Genomic DNA, 15,744 nt, shown 5'->3' on the forward strand with positions numbered 1-15,744 from the left:
TTCCTTTTCTCCTTTCACTTCCTTTTTCATATCTTTCCCTTCTCTTCTTTTCTCAGCTATTTGTAAGGCCTCCTCAGACAACCATTTTGCCTTTTTGCATTTCTTTTTCTTGGGGATGGTTTTGATCACTGCCTCCTGTACAATGTCACAAACCTCTGTCCATAATTTTTCTGGTACTCTATCAGATCTAATATCTTGAATCTATTTGTTACTTCCACTGTATAATCATAAGGGATTTGATTTAGGTCATACCTGAATGGTCTAATGGTTTTCCCTACTTTCTTCAATTTAAGTCTGAATTTGGCAATAAGGAGTTCATGATCTGAGCCACAGTCAGCTCCCAGTTTTGTTTTGGCTGACTGTATAGGGCTTCTCCATCTTTGGCTGCATGCAATATAATCAGTCTGATTTCTGTATTGACCATCTGGTGATGTCCATGTGTAGAGTATTCTCTTGTGTTGTTGGAAGACGGTGTTTGCTATGACCAGTGCATTCTCTTGGCAAAAATGTGTTAGCCTTTGCCCTGCTTCATTTTGTACTCCAAAGCCAAATTTGCCTGTTACTTCAGGTATCTCTTGACTTTCTGCTTTTGCATTCCAGTCCCCTGTGATGAAAAGGACACCTTTCTTGGGTGTTTGTTTGTTTGTTTTTTCCTAGAAGGTCTTGTAGGTCTTCATAGAACCGTTCAATTTCAGCTTCTTCAGCATTACTGATTGGGGTATAGACTTGGATTACTGTGATATTGAATGGTTTGTCTTGGAAACGAACAGAGATCATTCTGTCATTTTTGAGATTGCACCAAGTACTGCATTTTGGACTCTGTTGACTATGTGGGCTACTCCATTTATACTAAGGGATTCTTGCCCACAGTAGTAGATATTATGGTCATCTGAATTAAATTCATCCATTCCAGTCCATTTTAGTTCACTGATTCCTAAAATGTCAATGTTCACCCTTGCCATCTCCTGTTTGACTACTTCTACTAATTTACCTTGATTCAAGGACCTAACATTCCAGGTTCCTATGCAATATTGCTTTTAACAGCATTGGACTCTGCTTCCATTGTCAGTCACATCCATAACTGGGCATTGTTTTTGCTTTGGCTCCGTCGCTTCACTCTTTCTGGAGTTATTTCTCCACTCTTCTCCAGTAGCATACTGGGCACCTACTGACCTGGGGAGTTCATATTTCAGTGTCATAATTTTTTGCCTTTTCATACTCTTCATGGGGTTCTCAAGGCAAGAATACTGAAGTGGTTTGCCAAATTTGTTAGCCTCATTACCCTGGTAACAACAGCCTGTGCATATCAACGCTTGTACCCTTTGGGGTCACCAAGTTCTTTGAAGGAGCTGTTATATGCAAAGAACCTCACATTTTCTTGCATGTAGGGGACTGTAAATGACACAGTGAGTGAATAATCCATCTGCTAAAAGAATTTTCAAACATGTTCTTTTTCAACTGGTTTAATCACTTACCTACAACCAGACAAGGTTCTTAAACTCTCTCTGCCCTCAAAAATCAGAACGACATCATGTAAAGAAAATATAACCCAGAAATAATCTGTCAGATATGCAGATTAAACAACTTAATAAATAAGAAACCTTGGTGAGAGACAATTTTTACTATATGCACTATTGGAATGTCAGAGGTGTAATCACATAGGCATATTCCTTTTTCAATTAATTTTAAAAAATAAAAATAATAAAATTATCTTCATTTTAACTCACCTAGTAAAATAGTATACTGTGAATTTTGTCTTCTGTTATACAAAGATATGTCCTAGCATGGAAATACAGAATAATTAAATAAACGACTAGAAGTAACATTAGATTTAATCTAGTCCAGAGGCATTCAACCATTTTGAGGACAACCATAGTAAGAAATACATTTTATACTGCAGCATGGTACACATATACAAATATACAACTAACACAAAAGTTTCACAATACAGAACTTATCATTACCTGGAAAGAACTCTGATACTCTTGTTTGAAAAAAATGCATCCAGTCCAACATCCACCCCATCCTCAATAAATGTATTGATGAAGAACATATGCTTCAGCTTGGATAAACATATACAATCACACAGCTAAGTCATTCATTTAGCTCCTACTACATGCCAGCATTGTTTATAGAAGATGACAAATGAAGTGCAAGCACTCCTGACATCATGGAAGCTGCAAATGGCTGGACAGACAGACAAGGCAACCAACTGTACAGTAAGATCCCCATGCAGTGAAGTATGAACAAGGACCACTAAAAAGGAGCCTCTAAATCAGATAGGGAGAGTGGAGAAGACCAGTGGGATGACAGTAAAGACCAGACTAATCCTAGCTCTCCTTGATTTCCATCATGTTGCCTCAGCTCATCCAAGGTATTTCTTTTAACAAACATCCGGGGAACATCTACTGTGGGTATAAATTAAATCCACCTCAAACTAAATAACTCACAAATACTCATAACTCCCTCCTTTTTAGATTCTATTTGTGTTTTTTCTTCAAATCTTTTCTCCTCCTTAAAATATATGAAAATAATGGGCTTCTGTTTTATTAACTAGAAAACAGACACACATACACACAAAGCTCTAAGCCTCCTCTGGATAATCCAAAACTATTCTTACACAAAGCTTGAGGCATACCTAGAAACATAAAGAAAATGTAATTCCAAATGGAACCAGTTAACTAGCTCAGAGATAAAACTGGAGGTTAACAAGTTGTGAAAATGTCAATCAACTCAAGATATGAATCTTTCCACTGAAAATAAAGTCATGGGTATTACTTCAACACCTACTTCAAGAAGCTTGATACTTCTGTAAGGTCTAATAGCACCTGACACTATTTTTCTATCTTACCTCCTGATTCCTTGGCTATAGGTCATTTCTCTTCCTTGACCTTCACTAATATTCTTGCTAAGTTGTCCTCCTTCATCAGTCTGACTCAGTTGTTTTTCCCACTTCTACCTTCATCTTTGCCTACAACTTCATCTAACATTTCCAAAAGATAAAGATATGCTAAGAATGGTTTATCAATATCACAGAATTAAATAATTTGCTTAAAATTCATTCTCTAGGAGAGTATCTGAAAATAATTTCAGCAAAATTCCTTTTAATTGTATTATCTCTATGTGATTAACTCTATGTTCATTATCTCTGGTATTTGCCATTCAAACCCTAGCATGTTACTTAACTTTTTCCAGTTCAACCATCCATATTTCTAAATTGAAGTTAATAAAACATGCTTTTACTATACTCTCAGGGATACCATAAGGATTAATAAAAATAAATGAGAAGTACTTTGGAACTCTTGGGAAGGAAGAGTATACAAACTGGACTTGTATATATCTGTTTAAATATACACTGGAGTGATGCTAAATGTGGGTAATGCTTTCTTTTAAAAGGATCCAAATATACTTTAAGATCCAGAACTAAACTTTGTAATTTTTAAATCTTTAAGTTAGATCTAAAAGTTAGCATTTTGATGCAGCTGTGATCTTCCAACATGCACAAAAAATTTGTAAATAGACATTACTATCTATTGTCTTTCCTAAATTTGCTTTGGTTTCAGAAAATGTCCAGTTTAGATAAAAGACTTAAACTAATAGCAATCATTTATTGAATGCACTATTACAGGCCATGCACATTAAACACTACTATCTTCTCTCCTAGATTTGCTTGTTTTAAAAAGTTAGAAATTGTCCATTTCTAGATAAAAGACTAAAACTAATAACCATTAAACAAATGGATTCTAGTACCAATTCCAACATGCAGAGGTGGTTTCTCACACCAACAATAAGCAGTGCTCTGGACAACAGCTGGGTATCCTACAATTCAACTCAGTTCTGACACGATCTACCTGGAGAAAGCCTCAGACTTCACAGGTTGACAGCTCAGTTCCACAAGACCACCCTCTCCTGCAACTTCAGGCACCAATCTAAAGCCCAGGTTGTTAGAAATGTTTCTAACCAACTAGCTTCAGATTTGGAGAAGGCAATGGCAACCCACTCCAGTACTATTGCCTGGAAAATCCCATGGGCAGAGGAGCCTGGTAGGCTGCAGTCCATGCGGTCACGAAGAGTCAGACACGCCTGAACGATTTCACTTTCACTTTTCACTTTCAGGCATTGGAGAAGGAAATGGCAACCCACTCCAGTGTTCTTGCCTGGAGAATCCCAGGGACAGGGGAACCTGGTGGGCTTCCGTCTATGGGGTCATGCAGAGTCGGACACGACTGAAGCGACTTAGCAGCAGCTACAGATTAGATGTTCCCACGACCTCCTCCTTGGTCCAAACAACTTGTTAGAGCAGTTCAGAAAACTCAGAGAAGCATTTTATTTATTTTACTACTGTTTTATTATAAATAGGTATATATCAGGAAGCCATATGGAAGAGACATATAGCACAAGGTATGGGGAAAGGGCGAGGAACTTCCATTCCTTCTCCAGGTACACCACTCTCCCCAAATCTCCATGTGTTTGCCAGCCCAAAAGCTCTCTGAATTTTGCCCTTTTTGTTTTTTTATGGAAGCTTCATTACATAGTTGTGATAGATTAAATCATCAGCCACTGGCAGACTTCCCTGGTGGTCCAGTGATTAAGAATCCACCTTGCGATGCAGGGGACTCAGGTATGATCCCTGGTCCTGGAAGATACCACATGCCATGGCGCAACTAAGCCCAAAAGCAGCAACTATTGAAGCCTGCATGCCCTAGAAGCCATACGCCACAATAAGAAGGCCATGCACCACAACTAGAGAGAAGTCTCCACTCACGACAACTAGAGAAATCCAGCATGCAGCAATAAAGACCCAGCACAGCCATAAATAAATAAATAATTTAAAAAAAAAAGGTCACTGGCCATTGGTAACTGATTTGACTTCAAGCCCCTCTCCTCTCCCTAGAGATTGCGGGGGGATTGGGGGAGGAATGGGCACGGGGATAAGACTGAGATTTCCAACCCTCTAATCACAAGGTTGGTTCCACTGGCAAAGGGCCCTCATGCTTGGGTGCTTTCCAAAAGTCACCTCATTAACCTAACAGAAGACACCTTTTTTCAAAACTTAGGTAATTCCAAGGGTTTGGGGAACTATAAGTGAGAAACTATGCACACAGACCAAATATATTTGAGAATTATATTTTGGTCATGTGAATGATGAAATACACGTTTTTCTAATAAATCACAGTATCATAGAAATCACTTATTAAATGCTTATTATAGGTCACACACTTTACACCATCTTACTTGGAACCCAAAAGCACATAAAACAATGAAGTCTGTATTACTGTCTTTATATTGCAAATGAGGAAATTAAATCTCAGTGAAGTTCAGTGCCTTGCTGAGACGCCATGTTTGTATCCATTATGGAGTCAGAGGTGGGACTAATGTGCCTAGCAGCAAAGCCTGCCCTCAATCACCAGAATATGATGACTTCTTTCCAAATTCTGGCTTTTTCAGGGTCTAAGAAAACAAATATATTAAGTGAGATTAAAGCACCCATCAAATTATTTAAATGGATTAGTCTTTTCAATTTCAAGCCACAAAAACAACAGACAATAAAGTCCTGCAGAAGCCCTACTCACTTCTAATAGGTATGACTGTGTTATTCCCAGAGATAGCACGACCTTTAAGCTGTGGGAAATGAAAATAAGACACCATCACAAAGAAGCATTGAGACACACACTTTAAACTCCTGGAAACAGAATCTTCAGCAGGGATGTTTACAGGAAAGACAAAATCTAAAAGCAATACTGTATCATTCATATAATTCATGGATTAAATAATTCATTCTTTCTCTCAAAAATCTCACCCACTTCTTACATAGTAACCTTTTCATTATATTACTTAACTTACACACAACATTTCAGAAGCTTTCCCCAGTTTAAGCAAGGCCAATCAGTGACCAACCCAGGCACGACTTTCTAGATATGCACAACTGGTAGGAAAATATTAATAAAGTGTGAAAACATCCACTATTTCATACAGTCTTTTCCCAGGCCCATCTGTTTCCCAAAAGTTACAATTTACTCTAGTGTATGAGTTGTGTTTGGTTGCTCAGTAGTGTCCAACTCTTCGAACTATAGCCCATCAGGCTCCTCTGTCCAGGAAATTCTCCAAGCAAGAATACTGGAGTGGGTTGCCATTTACTCCTCCAGGGGATCTTCCGGACCCAGGGATCGAACTTGGGTCTCCAGTGTCTCCTGCATGGGCAGGCAGGTTCTTTGCCACTAGGAACAGTGTATTAGCCTGAGAAACATCCTGTTCCCTGTCTCTTTACCCTATTTTGTATGGAGGAAAAAAAAATTCATTGCTGGTCTACCATCAAGAGAAGTAATGGAGAGGAGTAACAAGGAGAAGGAAAGATTGGTCCAATGGAAAGAAATGGGGAAAGGAGGTAGTGAGGATGAGAGGGAGGTACTTTAAAACGATAAGAGGAGAAAGAGAAGATGATGAACTGACACAGGGCTCCCAGTTCTAAACACCAAGTTCCAAACTCAACTCTGATTCTATTTCTGACCTTGGGCAAATCTCTTGTTTCTCTGTATCCTAATGTAGCTCCAAGAAGTGAGCAAAAGTAAAGCCAGAAGAAAGTTTCTTATAGAACCTATTGAAATGCCTATCTCCACTACTGATTTTTAAAAAGCTAAGCCAGCTCTGACCAAAAAAAAAAAAAAAAAAACCACACCAATTTAGTATTAATAAACCTTTTAATTTTCTAGAATGGTGTTTAACTCAATAATGCAAATCACTTAGTATCAACCTTCCCTCTGCCTGTACCTTCCTTTGTAAATACATTCTATTCTCAAGTTTGCTTTTAGAACATTTTCCCTAACATTTTGTCTTCTACTTACTCCACTCCTTTAACTAAATGCCTTATTCTTAAAAAATAGAATTCCACCTCCCTTAAGTATTAGTGCCTTCAAGCTCCTTAGTTGATCTGATCCATCCCACCCTCAATGTATCCAGTTATATTTTTAATCTCCCCAACCTCTATTCTTTCCTGCTACTCTTCTCACAGGCCCTATGCAACATACAGTGTCTCTTTGTGATAAACTGACAATCTAAATTCAATGCCTTTTTGTCAAGTCAAACACTGAGACACAGATTACCACCTCCCTGCTTTAACATCGATACTTCAGTGCATGCAGCCTTGAGCTAAAATGATACCGGCTGCCAAATGACACTGATATCTCCAATACTGTCTATTTTCCACTATATCGCAACTCAATTTCAGAACTGTAGTTTTTCAGAGGTTTTTCTTTTCTGTAGGAATAAATTGACACAGTATAAATTATTTTGTCCCATTTAGTTTTCATTATATTTCATATATTTCATTTTGCAAAATCTTTGAAATTTGTGGTCTCGTACCTTATGCTGTCAATTCTCTTTTTATATATACATCAGCTTCTGTACATTCATACTTCCTTCTACATTCTTACCCAGGATACCTAGAATTCAATAATACCCACTCATTGACTTTATTTGCCCACATTTCTCAAGAGTTATCAACCAGAACCACACCTAAGACTAAATCCCTAAAGACTTGGCCACTTGCTAGTCATGTGACCTTGCACAAATTACTTGTCTCTCTAACCCTGAATCTCCTTGCTTATTAACATGGGGATGTGAAAACAAGGTATGAAGGCATGAAATGTGTCTAACAGCATCCATGCCTGCCAACAAGTAAGGCGAAACAAATCCTGGCCTCCTCCTTCGTTCCACTTTATAATGTTCATTTTTACTATAACACAATCCTTTAGAATTTTTAAATTAATGCTGAGTGTGAGAAAAAAGCAAAGCAGACGTAGACAAAACTTTGGCCATCTGGAAAATAAATGGATTGTTCTATACAGTATACTAGCACTGAGTTCTCTTGATGTGGCTCTGGTGGAAGAGGAAAAGAAAAACTCTTCTATTTCTTTTAGCTGCTTGCAGTCCTTTCTTAAAATTAATCGTAATTTAAGCAAAACATCATAATTTAACTCTACTTATTAGGCCCAGCACAAAGTACTGACTACCTAAGACAAACAATTTACTAAATGTATGTCCCGTTGGTAAAGGACCCAAGAACCTACTCTCTAGAATAGCAAACTATTAAGTTCCCATTCCTTCAAAGTTTTGGGTAACAACATCTCCCCAACTTCATTCTTAAAGAAGTTAATCCAGTGCATTTTTTTTATATCTGTTAATTATAAGTAAATTTCAAAACAGAGATATCCTATCCAGTCCAGTTCACCTAAGTATATTGCTTCTCAGGAATTATTAATAATTGATTGTTAGAATTAAATCCTACAAACTGAATTTGTGATAACCTAAAAGTATATTGCACATGTGAATACAGTAAAAATCTTTGTTATTTTTATTTATAATTATAATTTATATTTTAATTTAAAAAATTTAAAAATTTAAAAATATAATTTATATTTATATTTATAAATATATATATATTTAATTTTATAAAAATTAACTGTTGGATAAAACAGAGTTCATGTTTCTGACACTTTAAATAAGCTCTTGGGAACCATGAAGTATGATTTTCAACAATTATCATATTTTAATTGTTAGCACTCATTTATCTAATAACTTTAATACTTGGAAGCCATTTGTTGAAAAATATTCACTAATCAGATGCTTTGATATTTTTTAAAATAAAACTATTTCTGAATTAATAAGTTCACTAAAATGCATGCTCTGTGCCTAATCTTATTTGCAATTAGAGAACTCTTACTGCTTCAATTTTTAAAAACTCTCTTGAAATCAGTCAAAGGATTTAAGAATAAATTAGTATCTAAGACATATAAGTGGCTTTGAATTTTTAAAAAATTATCTGGTCATGTCTATTCAACAAGAGCATCAAATGGTTCACTTTTAAGGTTCTCTAGCAAAACAACTCTAATTTGATAAATCAACATACCCATGTTTAGAAACTTTACAAGCAAATAAATATACCTTACATGAGATTTTCACATTGACATGAACTCCCCTCAACATACTCACTTTATCTTTTATTTGACCCCCACTCATCAAAAAACCAACTTGTGCACAATTGAAAGTCTATTTTACCATTTAGGCTAGAATAAAATAATGTGAATCCTCTGCCTACATAATTAGCATTGAAGAACTAATGTTTCTAACAAGTATATCATTAAAAAGCATTTACACATTAGCTACTAGTACAGTTTCACTTAACACCACTATAAACAAGTTATATTCCCTCTCAACACATACTTAAATAAATAATCTAATTACATCTTAGAGCTCCCTTCAAGAATGTCTAATATAGTAAAGAAAAATACTTATCTCTTAACTCATGTTGCTTCTACTTAAGGGGTTGCCTCAAACCCTCTGTGAAATGAGGCAAGACAGACTGATGTAAATAAATTATGAATGAAATTATTAATATAGCAGTTTCTTATTATTTTAGGTGGTGATTTGAAGTGTGATCAAAGAAAGACGTCAAAAGTATTTATCAGAGAAAATGGTAAATCTCAATAGGGAGGAGTTCAATACAGCCCAGAGGTTTTAGAGCACAAGTATAAAGCCCAGATACCTCAGGCTGAATCCCAGCTCCATTGATTTTATGTTAAATTAAATTCAACTTCAGCAGCAACCTAAATGCCCACCCACTGATGAGTGGATGTGCCCACCCACAGATGAAGAAGGTGTGGTACATATACACAATGGTACATTACTCAGCCATAAAAAGGAATGACATTGGGTCATTCACAGTGATATGGATGAACCTTGTCTGTCATATAGAGTGAATAAGTCAGAATGAAAAAAACCAGTTATCATGTATTAACACACATATGTAGAATCTAGAAAAATTGTACTGATGAACCTATTGGCAGGGCAGGATTAGAGACTGCAGAGGTATAAAACGGAGCTGTGGATACAGCAGGGGAAGGAAAGGGTGGCATGAATTGAGAGAGTAGCATTGACATATATACATACCATGTGTAAAATAGCTAGCTAGTGGGAAGCTGATACATACAGCAGAGCGAGCTCAGCTCTGGTCTGTGATGACCTACAGACATAGGATGAGGCAAGGGGAGGCGGGAGGGAGGCGATATATGTATACAGATAGTTGATTCACGTTATTGTATAGCAGAAACCAACACAATATTGTAAAGCAATTATGCTGTTGTTTAGCAGCTAAGTCTTGTCCAACTCTTTGCAACCCCATTGACTGTAGCCCACCAGGCTCCTCTGTCCTTGAAATTTTTGAGGCAAGAATAATAGAGTGAGTTGCCATTTCCTTCTCCAAAAGCGATTATACTCCAAATTAAAAAAAAAAAAATCACCTTCTCAAGTTACTCAAAGTCTCTAAATCTCAATTTCCTCTTCTGTGAAATGGAACTCTTAAGAGTATCCTCCTCTTTGGGAGGTTAAGAGGATTCAATGAGATTATCTATGTAAAAGCACCTAAAACAGCACCTGATGCATTATGAATACTCTATAAACATTGACCATTATCATCATCTCACTGTACTGTTAAAAAAAAGTGTGGGGGGGGCGTGTTCAGTAGTTGAATAAATTCTTCTACACACAAACAAGACCAATGGACAGACCCCATGCCATCTAGTGAACCCCTATATTCAGACCACTGAGTCTCACCTTCTATTCATTAGACCTTAAGCTGCCTCTCACTGAGAGCCTATATCTCATCTGAACACCCAAAAGAACAATTTGGTTTCTCACACTATATTACATTATATTAATATGTAAATTCATCACTTTAACAAGAAAATCACAAACAAGTAGTTCCTTCAAGACTCATTTTATTTATAACAGTCTCAAAACTTGTCCCCAAAATTGGATTTTAGTTATAGTTAAATGAAGTAAACAAATTCACATCCAAATTCATTCAGTGGTGTCAAAAAAATCAATATAAACAGACAGAGGACGAGACAGTCCACTAAACATGGATTGCTAAATGTTAAGAAGAAAATGCATCATTATTTAAGAGGATAAGCTTAAATGGTGAACAAATGCTACTAATTTACCCAAGTAATGAGCCCTTGTTTTATGACTGCATTCAATAACTGCATAGAGGTCAGAGCCTTAAAATGAAAACAGCTATATGTAAAAGAGGAAAGTTTCGTTCTTAAAGAACCTTATCTTTATTGAAAAATTTCTGGATAATAAAAAGATAAAAGGTTACAGTGCAATATGAGCAGTTTTTTCCACCTAGAATGAATCTCCTAACAAAATACTCCAAAAAACTTAACTCCTTTTTCCCTAAGGTTTGTTTATAATTAGAAATTAGATTCCTCAATAATTCAATGACTGAAACCTTTACTAAAATCAAATTACTTTTTTAATTAAATTTTCATCTAATATATAAGTTCTGCTGGCAGGTGTCATCTCTACAGATAATAAAGCCTTGCTATATTTATTAAATCAGTTTTTTCTTTATGCCCATCCTTTCCTTTGACTTGACATTCTTGCAGTATTTAATTATTGGTAAATTAAATTACCAATAAATTACTAATGTATTCTGATAAATACTCTGGTGTACATAATATTTACAACGTCCCTATTTTTCATTCTATCATAAAGAGTGTTCAAGCTAAAATATTTTACTCTTTCAGATTTTTAAAATTCTCATTTGGAAAGAGGATAGCTAGTGAGGAAAGATATTTACAATTTTATTACAACATCAGTGACTATGTTCAGGATTTGAAAATCTCAAGAACAGAATCAAGATATGTGCATAAACCCAACATTAGGTTCAAAAGTTCTTGCCACAAAAAGTGCATTTATAAAGCAGATTCATCCGACTAAATATATGAAAGATGCATAAAATATGGTCATTGCATTTGAATTACTTACAATTTTAATCTTTAAGTATTTGTTTAAAAAACAAAAGTAGTTAAATTATTATTAAGGCTTCCTGTTAAATGCTCTGGAGTTTGTAAATCTCCAAAAAAAACCTCATCAAACCTCACTTTCACTATAGATACCACTTTAAATTTACTGAATTTCATTGACAATAAATCAAAGACAGTAAAACCCTTATGTATGTGACTGTTTTGTGTACACGTTTGAAATCACATATTCATCCGTCACTAGACCTTAAGTCTATGATGACGTAGGCAAAATGCTTTACCATCACTTTTCTCACTACTAAAATTAATGATAAAACTGAGAAAAGTGATTAAGTGACTTAGTCAAAGACAACAGCCAACTGTCAGCAATTTTACTTTTTTTTAAACTAGGTTTCTTAGCTTTCTAGCTCTAACAGGAAGGAAAAAAAATATCCTTAAGATTATCATCTGAGAGACAGAGCATCATCTGAGAGAAAGAATATACACTTTATGGATACTACCATTCCCAAAGATGTGGGAATATCTAAATTTTACACAAACACTAACAAAAAAAGAAAAGAAAAGCCAAAAAACAAACCACGAACCTTCTGAATTCCAAATCACTAACCAGTCAAACTGAAAGAGTCAAGTACAGTCTCTGTATTGTACCGTCGCTGGCCCCCTCCCTCAGCTGTTGTACATTTCTACCTAGTTTATTACTAGGAAACAGATTTCAGCCTTCATAATGCTTTCCAATGGGCTTTTCTTAGCAAATGTCTGCACTCCTCAGCCAAGGCCGTTAAGGTAACTTAATCTCTCATGCACTGCTCAGTGGTGGTGGTGGGGGGGGGGGGGGGGATGCTGATTCCCAATTTAAAAATGAATTATTTGGGTTTTTTTGAATTAAGAGTAACTACGAAACCTGGAATCATAATTTCAATTCAGCTGTTAACTTGAAGGTTCGCAGGACAAATAAAAGCTTAGGGAATCGAAGATGATGCTGGGGAAGGGGGTGCAGAGAGAGTACGAGAAAGATGCAGGTCCATTCCAAGATGATGCAGGAATGACATGGCACCTGGACAACACAAGTCCCAGTGCACCCCCCCTCTCAGAGTCTCTGCCTCGGTTTCTCTCACGTATGCCTGGAGCTGTGAGTAGGTGCACACGCAAACAAAACCACCTTTTATTGTTGGACTCCTTAGTGAGGAGAACGGTGGGGAAGCGTCGCGGGTTAAAGCCTCACCACAACAAACGATTTCTTTCTCCTCGAACCCCGCCTCCCCTGCTAGGGGCAGGCGACGACTGTCTCGAACAGTAGACAGCTGACAGGAGCCGAGAACCAGGGCGAGAAGGAAAGCATCTCCAAGGGGGGAGGGGCAGGGAAATGAACCCCACAGCCTCGCGGAGAGCCTGGGGAGGCTGACAGGAAAAGGAGGAGGATATTGAGCCGGGAAAACAGAAAGGGGACTGGGAAGCGCCCGGGAGCGCCACGCATTCAGGCTGTCCCCAGGGCTGGCGCGCACCAGGCGGGAGGGGGAAGTCATCCTGGGGCGGACCCCCTCCCCGACTCCCAGACCGGAGGACGGGAGGAAATGGCTTTGTATCGCAGGATGAAAGGCAGACAGGAGGGCCACCAGGCGGGGAGGGACAGAGGATGCCCGGAGCCGGGACGACCCCGCCCGCCCTCACTGACACTGCCGCTCTTCCCTCCGATCCGCTGCAACCCCTGGTTCAGCCTCGGGCTCCTGCCCTCGACGCTCCAGCGGCCTGAAGTGGGGTCGCCCCCGCCTTCCACCCTTCCCCTCGCGTGCTCACCTGCCCACGAAGTTCTCGAGCACCGAGCTCTTGCCGGCGCTCTGGCCGCCCACCACGGCGATCTGAGGCAGCTCCAGCAGGCAGCTCTGTCCCAGCGCGGAGAAGGCATCCTGCAGACGGTTCACCAGAGGGATGAGCTCCTCCATCTCCCGATTCCCCATTGTGCCTGCGCCGCCGGCTGCCCGCTAGTCCCTGCTAGTCTCTGCGACCTGGCAGGGAGCCGGGGCCGCGCCGCCCTTGCCGCCGCTGCCGCGCTGGGTTTAGTCAGCAGGGTACAGCCAGACGTCGGATCCCGCCACTGTCCGGCCTCTAGTGCGCTCCTGACAGCAACGGCCCCGAAACGCGCCTGCGCAGGCGAGTGGGGGCGTGGCCTGATTTCGCGACCGCCCCGCCCTCGCCGCGATGGGCGGCTGCTGTGCGCTAGGCTTCGCAGCTAGACATCCCCGCCCGGCGCGCATGCACTGCCTCCCAGCTGCGGCCAGATGCCACCGCCTCTGTCATCTGGTGCCAAGGTTCAGAGATAGAGTTAACAGCACTTGGACAGGGAACGGCATGAAATAGCAGCACCAGCCTAAAGCACTGTTCCCTTTCAGTAGCTACCGTAAGCCAAAGTCCAGTGGAAAGCACTCCACCGGTAACAGCTCAGCACTGTCGCCACCGGCCGCAGCAGCAGCTCAGATGCCACCACCAGTGCAATGCCTCCAGAGTGCACCTCCCGAAAGGAAATCTCTTGTTCTCACGGCCCACTCCAGAACCCCGGCTTTTCTTGGGGTGGCCGGCCTTTTGGAGTCTGAAATTCTCCAATCTGATATCCGTTTCAGGCCCTGCGTATTCTGACCCTACCTAATCATACAACTTGAACCGCTGGGTTCTTCTAGCCCTGCAGAAGCAAAGGTAGAGTCCATTGTGCTTACCTGGCACCACTCGCCTTCTTCAAGTTCATTCTGTCCTTTGTGACTCTTCATTCCATTTCTCCTCCTAATCTACCTCCTATGGGCTCTATCAATAACCATGTATTCTGCTCCCATTCTCTTAAATTTAGCGAACTAAGTGACTGCGTTGGATCTTATGCTTTGTGTTGGGGACACAGAAGGATAAATTGTCATGCTTCTCTCATCCTCATTGGGCAGATCCTCATTTCAAATACTCATACTACTCAGGATTTAATTCATGAACGTTTTAGTCTACCTGAGGACTTCCCCATGGCATGAACTACACATAATCACTAGTTCAGTTCAGTCGCTCAGTCATGTCCGACTCTTTGCAACTCCATGAAACGCAGCACACCAGGCCTCCCTGTCCATCACCAACTCCGGGAGTTTACCCAAACTCATGTCCATCGAGTCGGTGATGCCATCCAGCCATCTCATCCTCTGTCATCCTATTCTCCTCCTGCCCCCAATCCCCCCCATTATCAGGGTCTTTTCCAATGAGTCAACTCTTTGCATGACATGGCCAAAGTATTGGAGTTTCAGCTTCAGCATCAGTCCTTCCAATGAACATCCAGGACCGGTCTCCTTTAGGATGGACTGGCTGGATCTCCTTGCAGTGCAAGGGACTCTCAAGAGTCTTCTCCAGCACCACAGTTCAAAAGCATCAATTCTTCGGCGCTCAGCTTTCTTCACAGTCCAACTTTCACATCCATACATGACCACTGGAAAAACCATAGCCTTGACAGGACAGACCTTTGTTGGCAAAGTAATGTCTCTGCTTTTTAATATGCTGTCTAGGTTAGTTGTAATTTTCCTTTCAAGGAGTAAGCGTTTGTTAATTTCATGGCTGCAATCACCATCTGCAGTGATTTTGGAGCCCCCCAAAATAGTCTGACACTGATTCCACTGTTTCCCCATCTATTTGCCATGAAGTGATGGGACCAGATGCCATGATCTTAGTTTTCTGACTGTTGAGCTTTAAGCCAACTTTTTCACTCTCCTCTTTCACTTTCATCTAGAGGCTTTTTAGTTCCTATCACTTTCTGCCATAAGGGTAGTATCATCTGCATATCTGAGGTTATTGATATTTCTCCCAGCAATCCTGATTCCAGCTTGTGCTTCTTCTAGCCCAGAGTTTCTCATGATGTACTCTGCATATAAATTAAATAAGCAGGGTGACAATATACAGCCTTGAC

At 39.5% G+C, this 15,744-nt stretch overlaps 1 protein-coding gene across 12 annotated transcripts in view; it reads right to left on the bottom strand.

The window, feature by feature from the left end:
- The window catches only part of DNM3 (dynamin 3), a 646,455-nt gene extending 632,502 nt beyond the window's left edge, over window positions 1–13,953 (bottom strand). For 9 of the 12 annotated variants that reach the window (XM_025285930.3, XM_025285935.3, XM_025285936.3 and 6 more), the window contains exon 1: window positions 13,617–13,952. In XM_025285930.3, the coding sequence (XP_025141715.1) occupies window positions 13,617–13,777 (161 nt within the window). In that variant the 5' untranslated portion in view covers window positions 13,778–13,952. Of the gene's footprint in view, window positions 1–13,616 lie in introns of all 12 variants that reach the window. The other 3 variants (XM_025285927.3, XM_044943014.2, XM_025285932.3) reach the window with 2 other exon arrangements.
- Window positions 13,954–15,744: the final 1,791 nt, after the last annotated feature.

This window comes from Bubalus bubalis, chromosome 5 (assembly GCF_019923935.1).
Source record: "Bubalus bubalis isolate 160015118507 breed Murrah chromosome 5, NDDB_SH_1, whole genome shotgun sequence".
Taxonomy (NCBI): domain Eukaryota; kingdom Metazoa; phylum Chordata; class Mammalia; order Artiodactyla; family Bovidae; genus Bubalus; species Bubalus bubalis.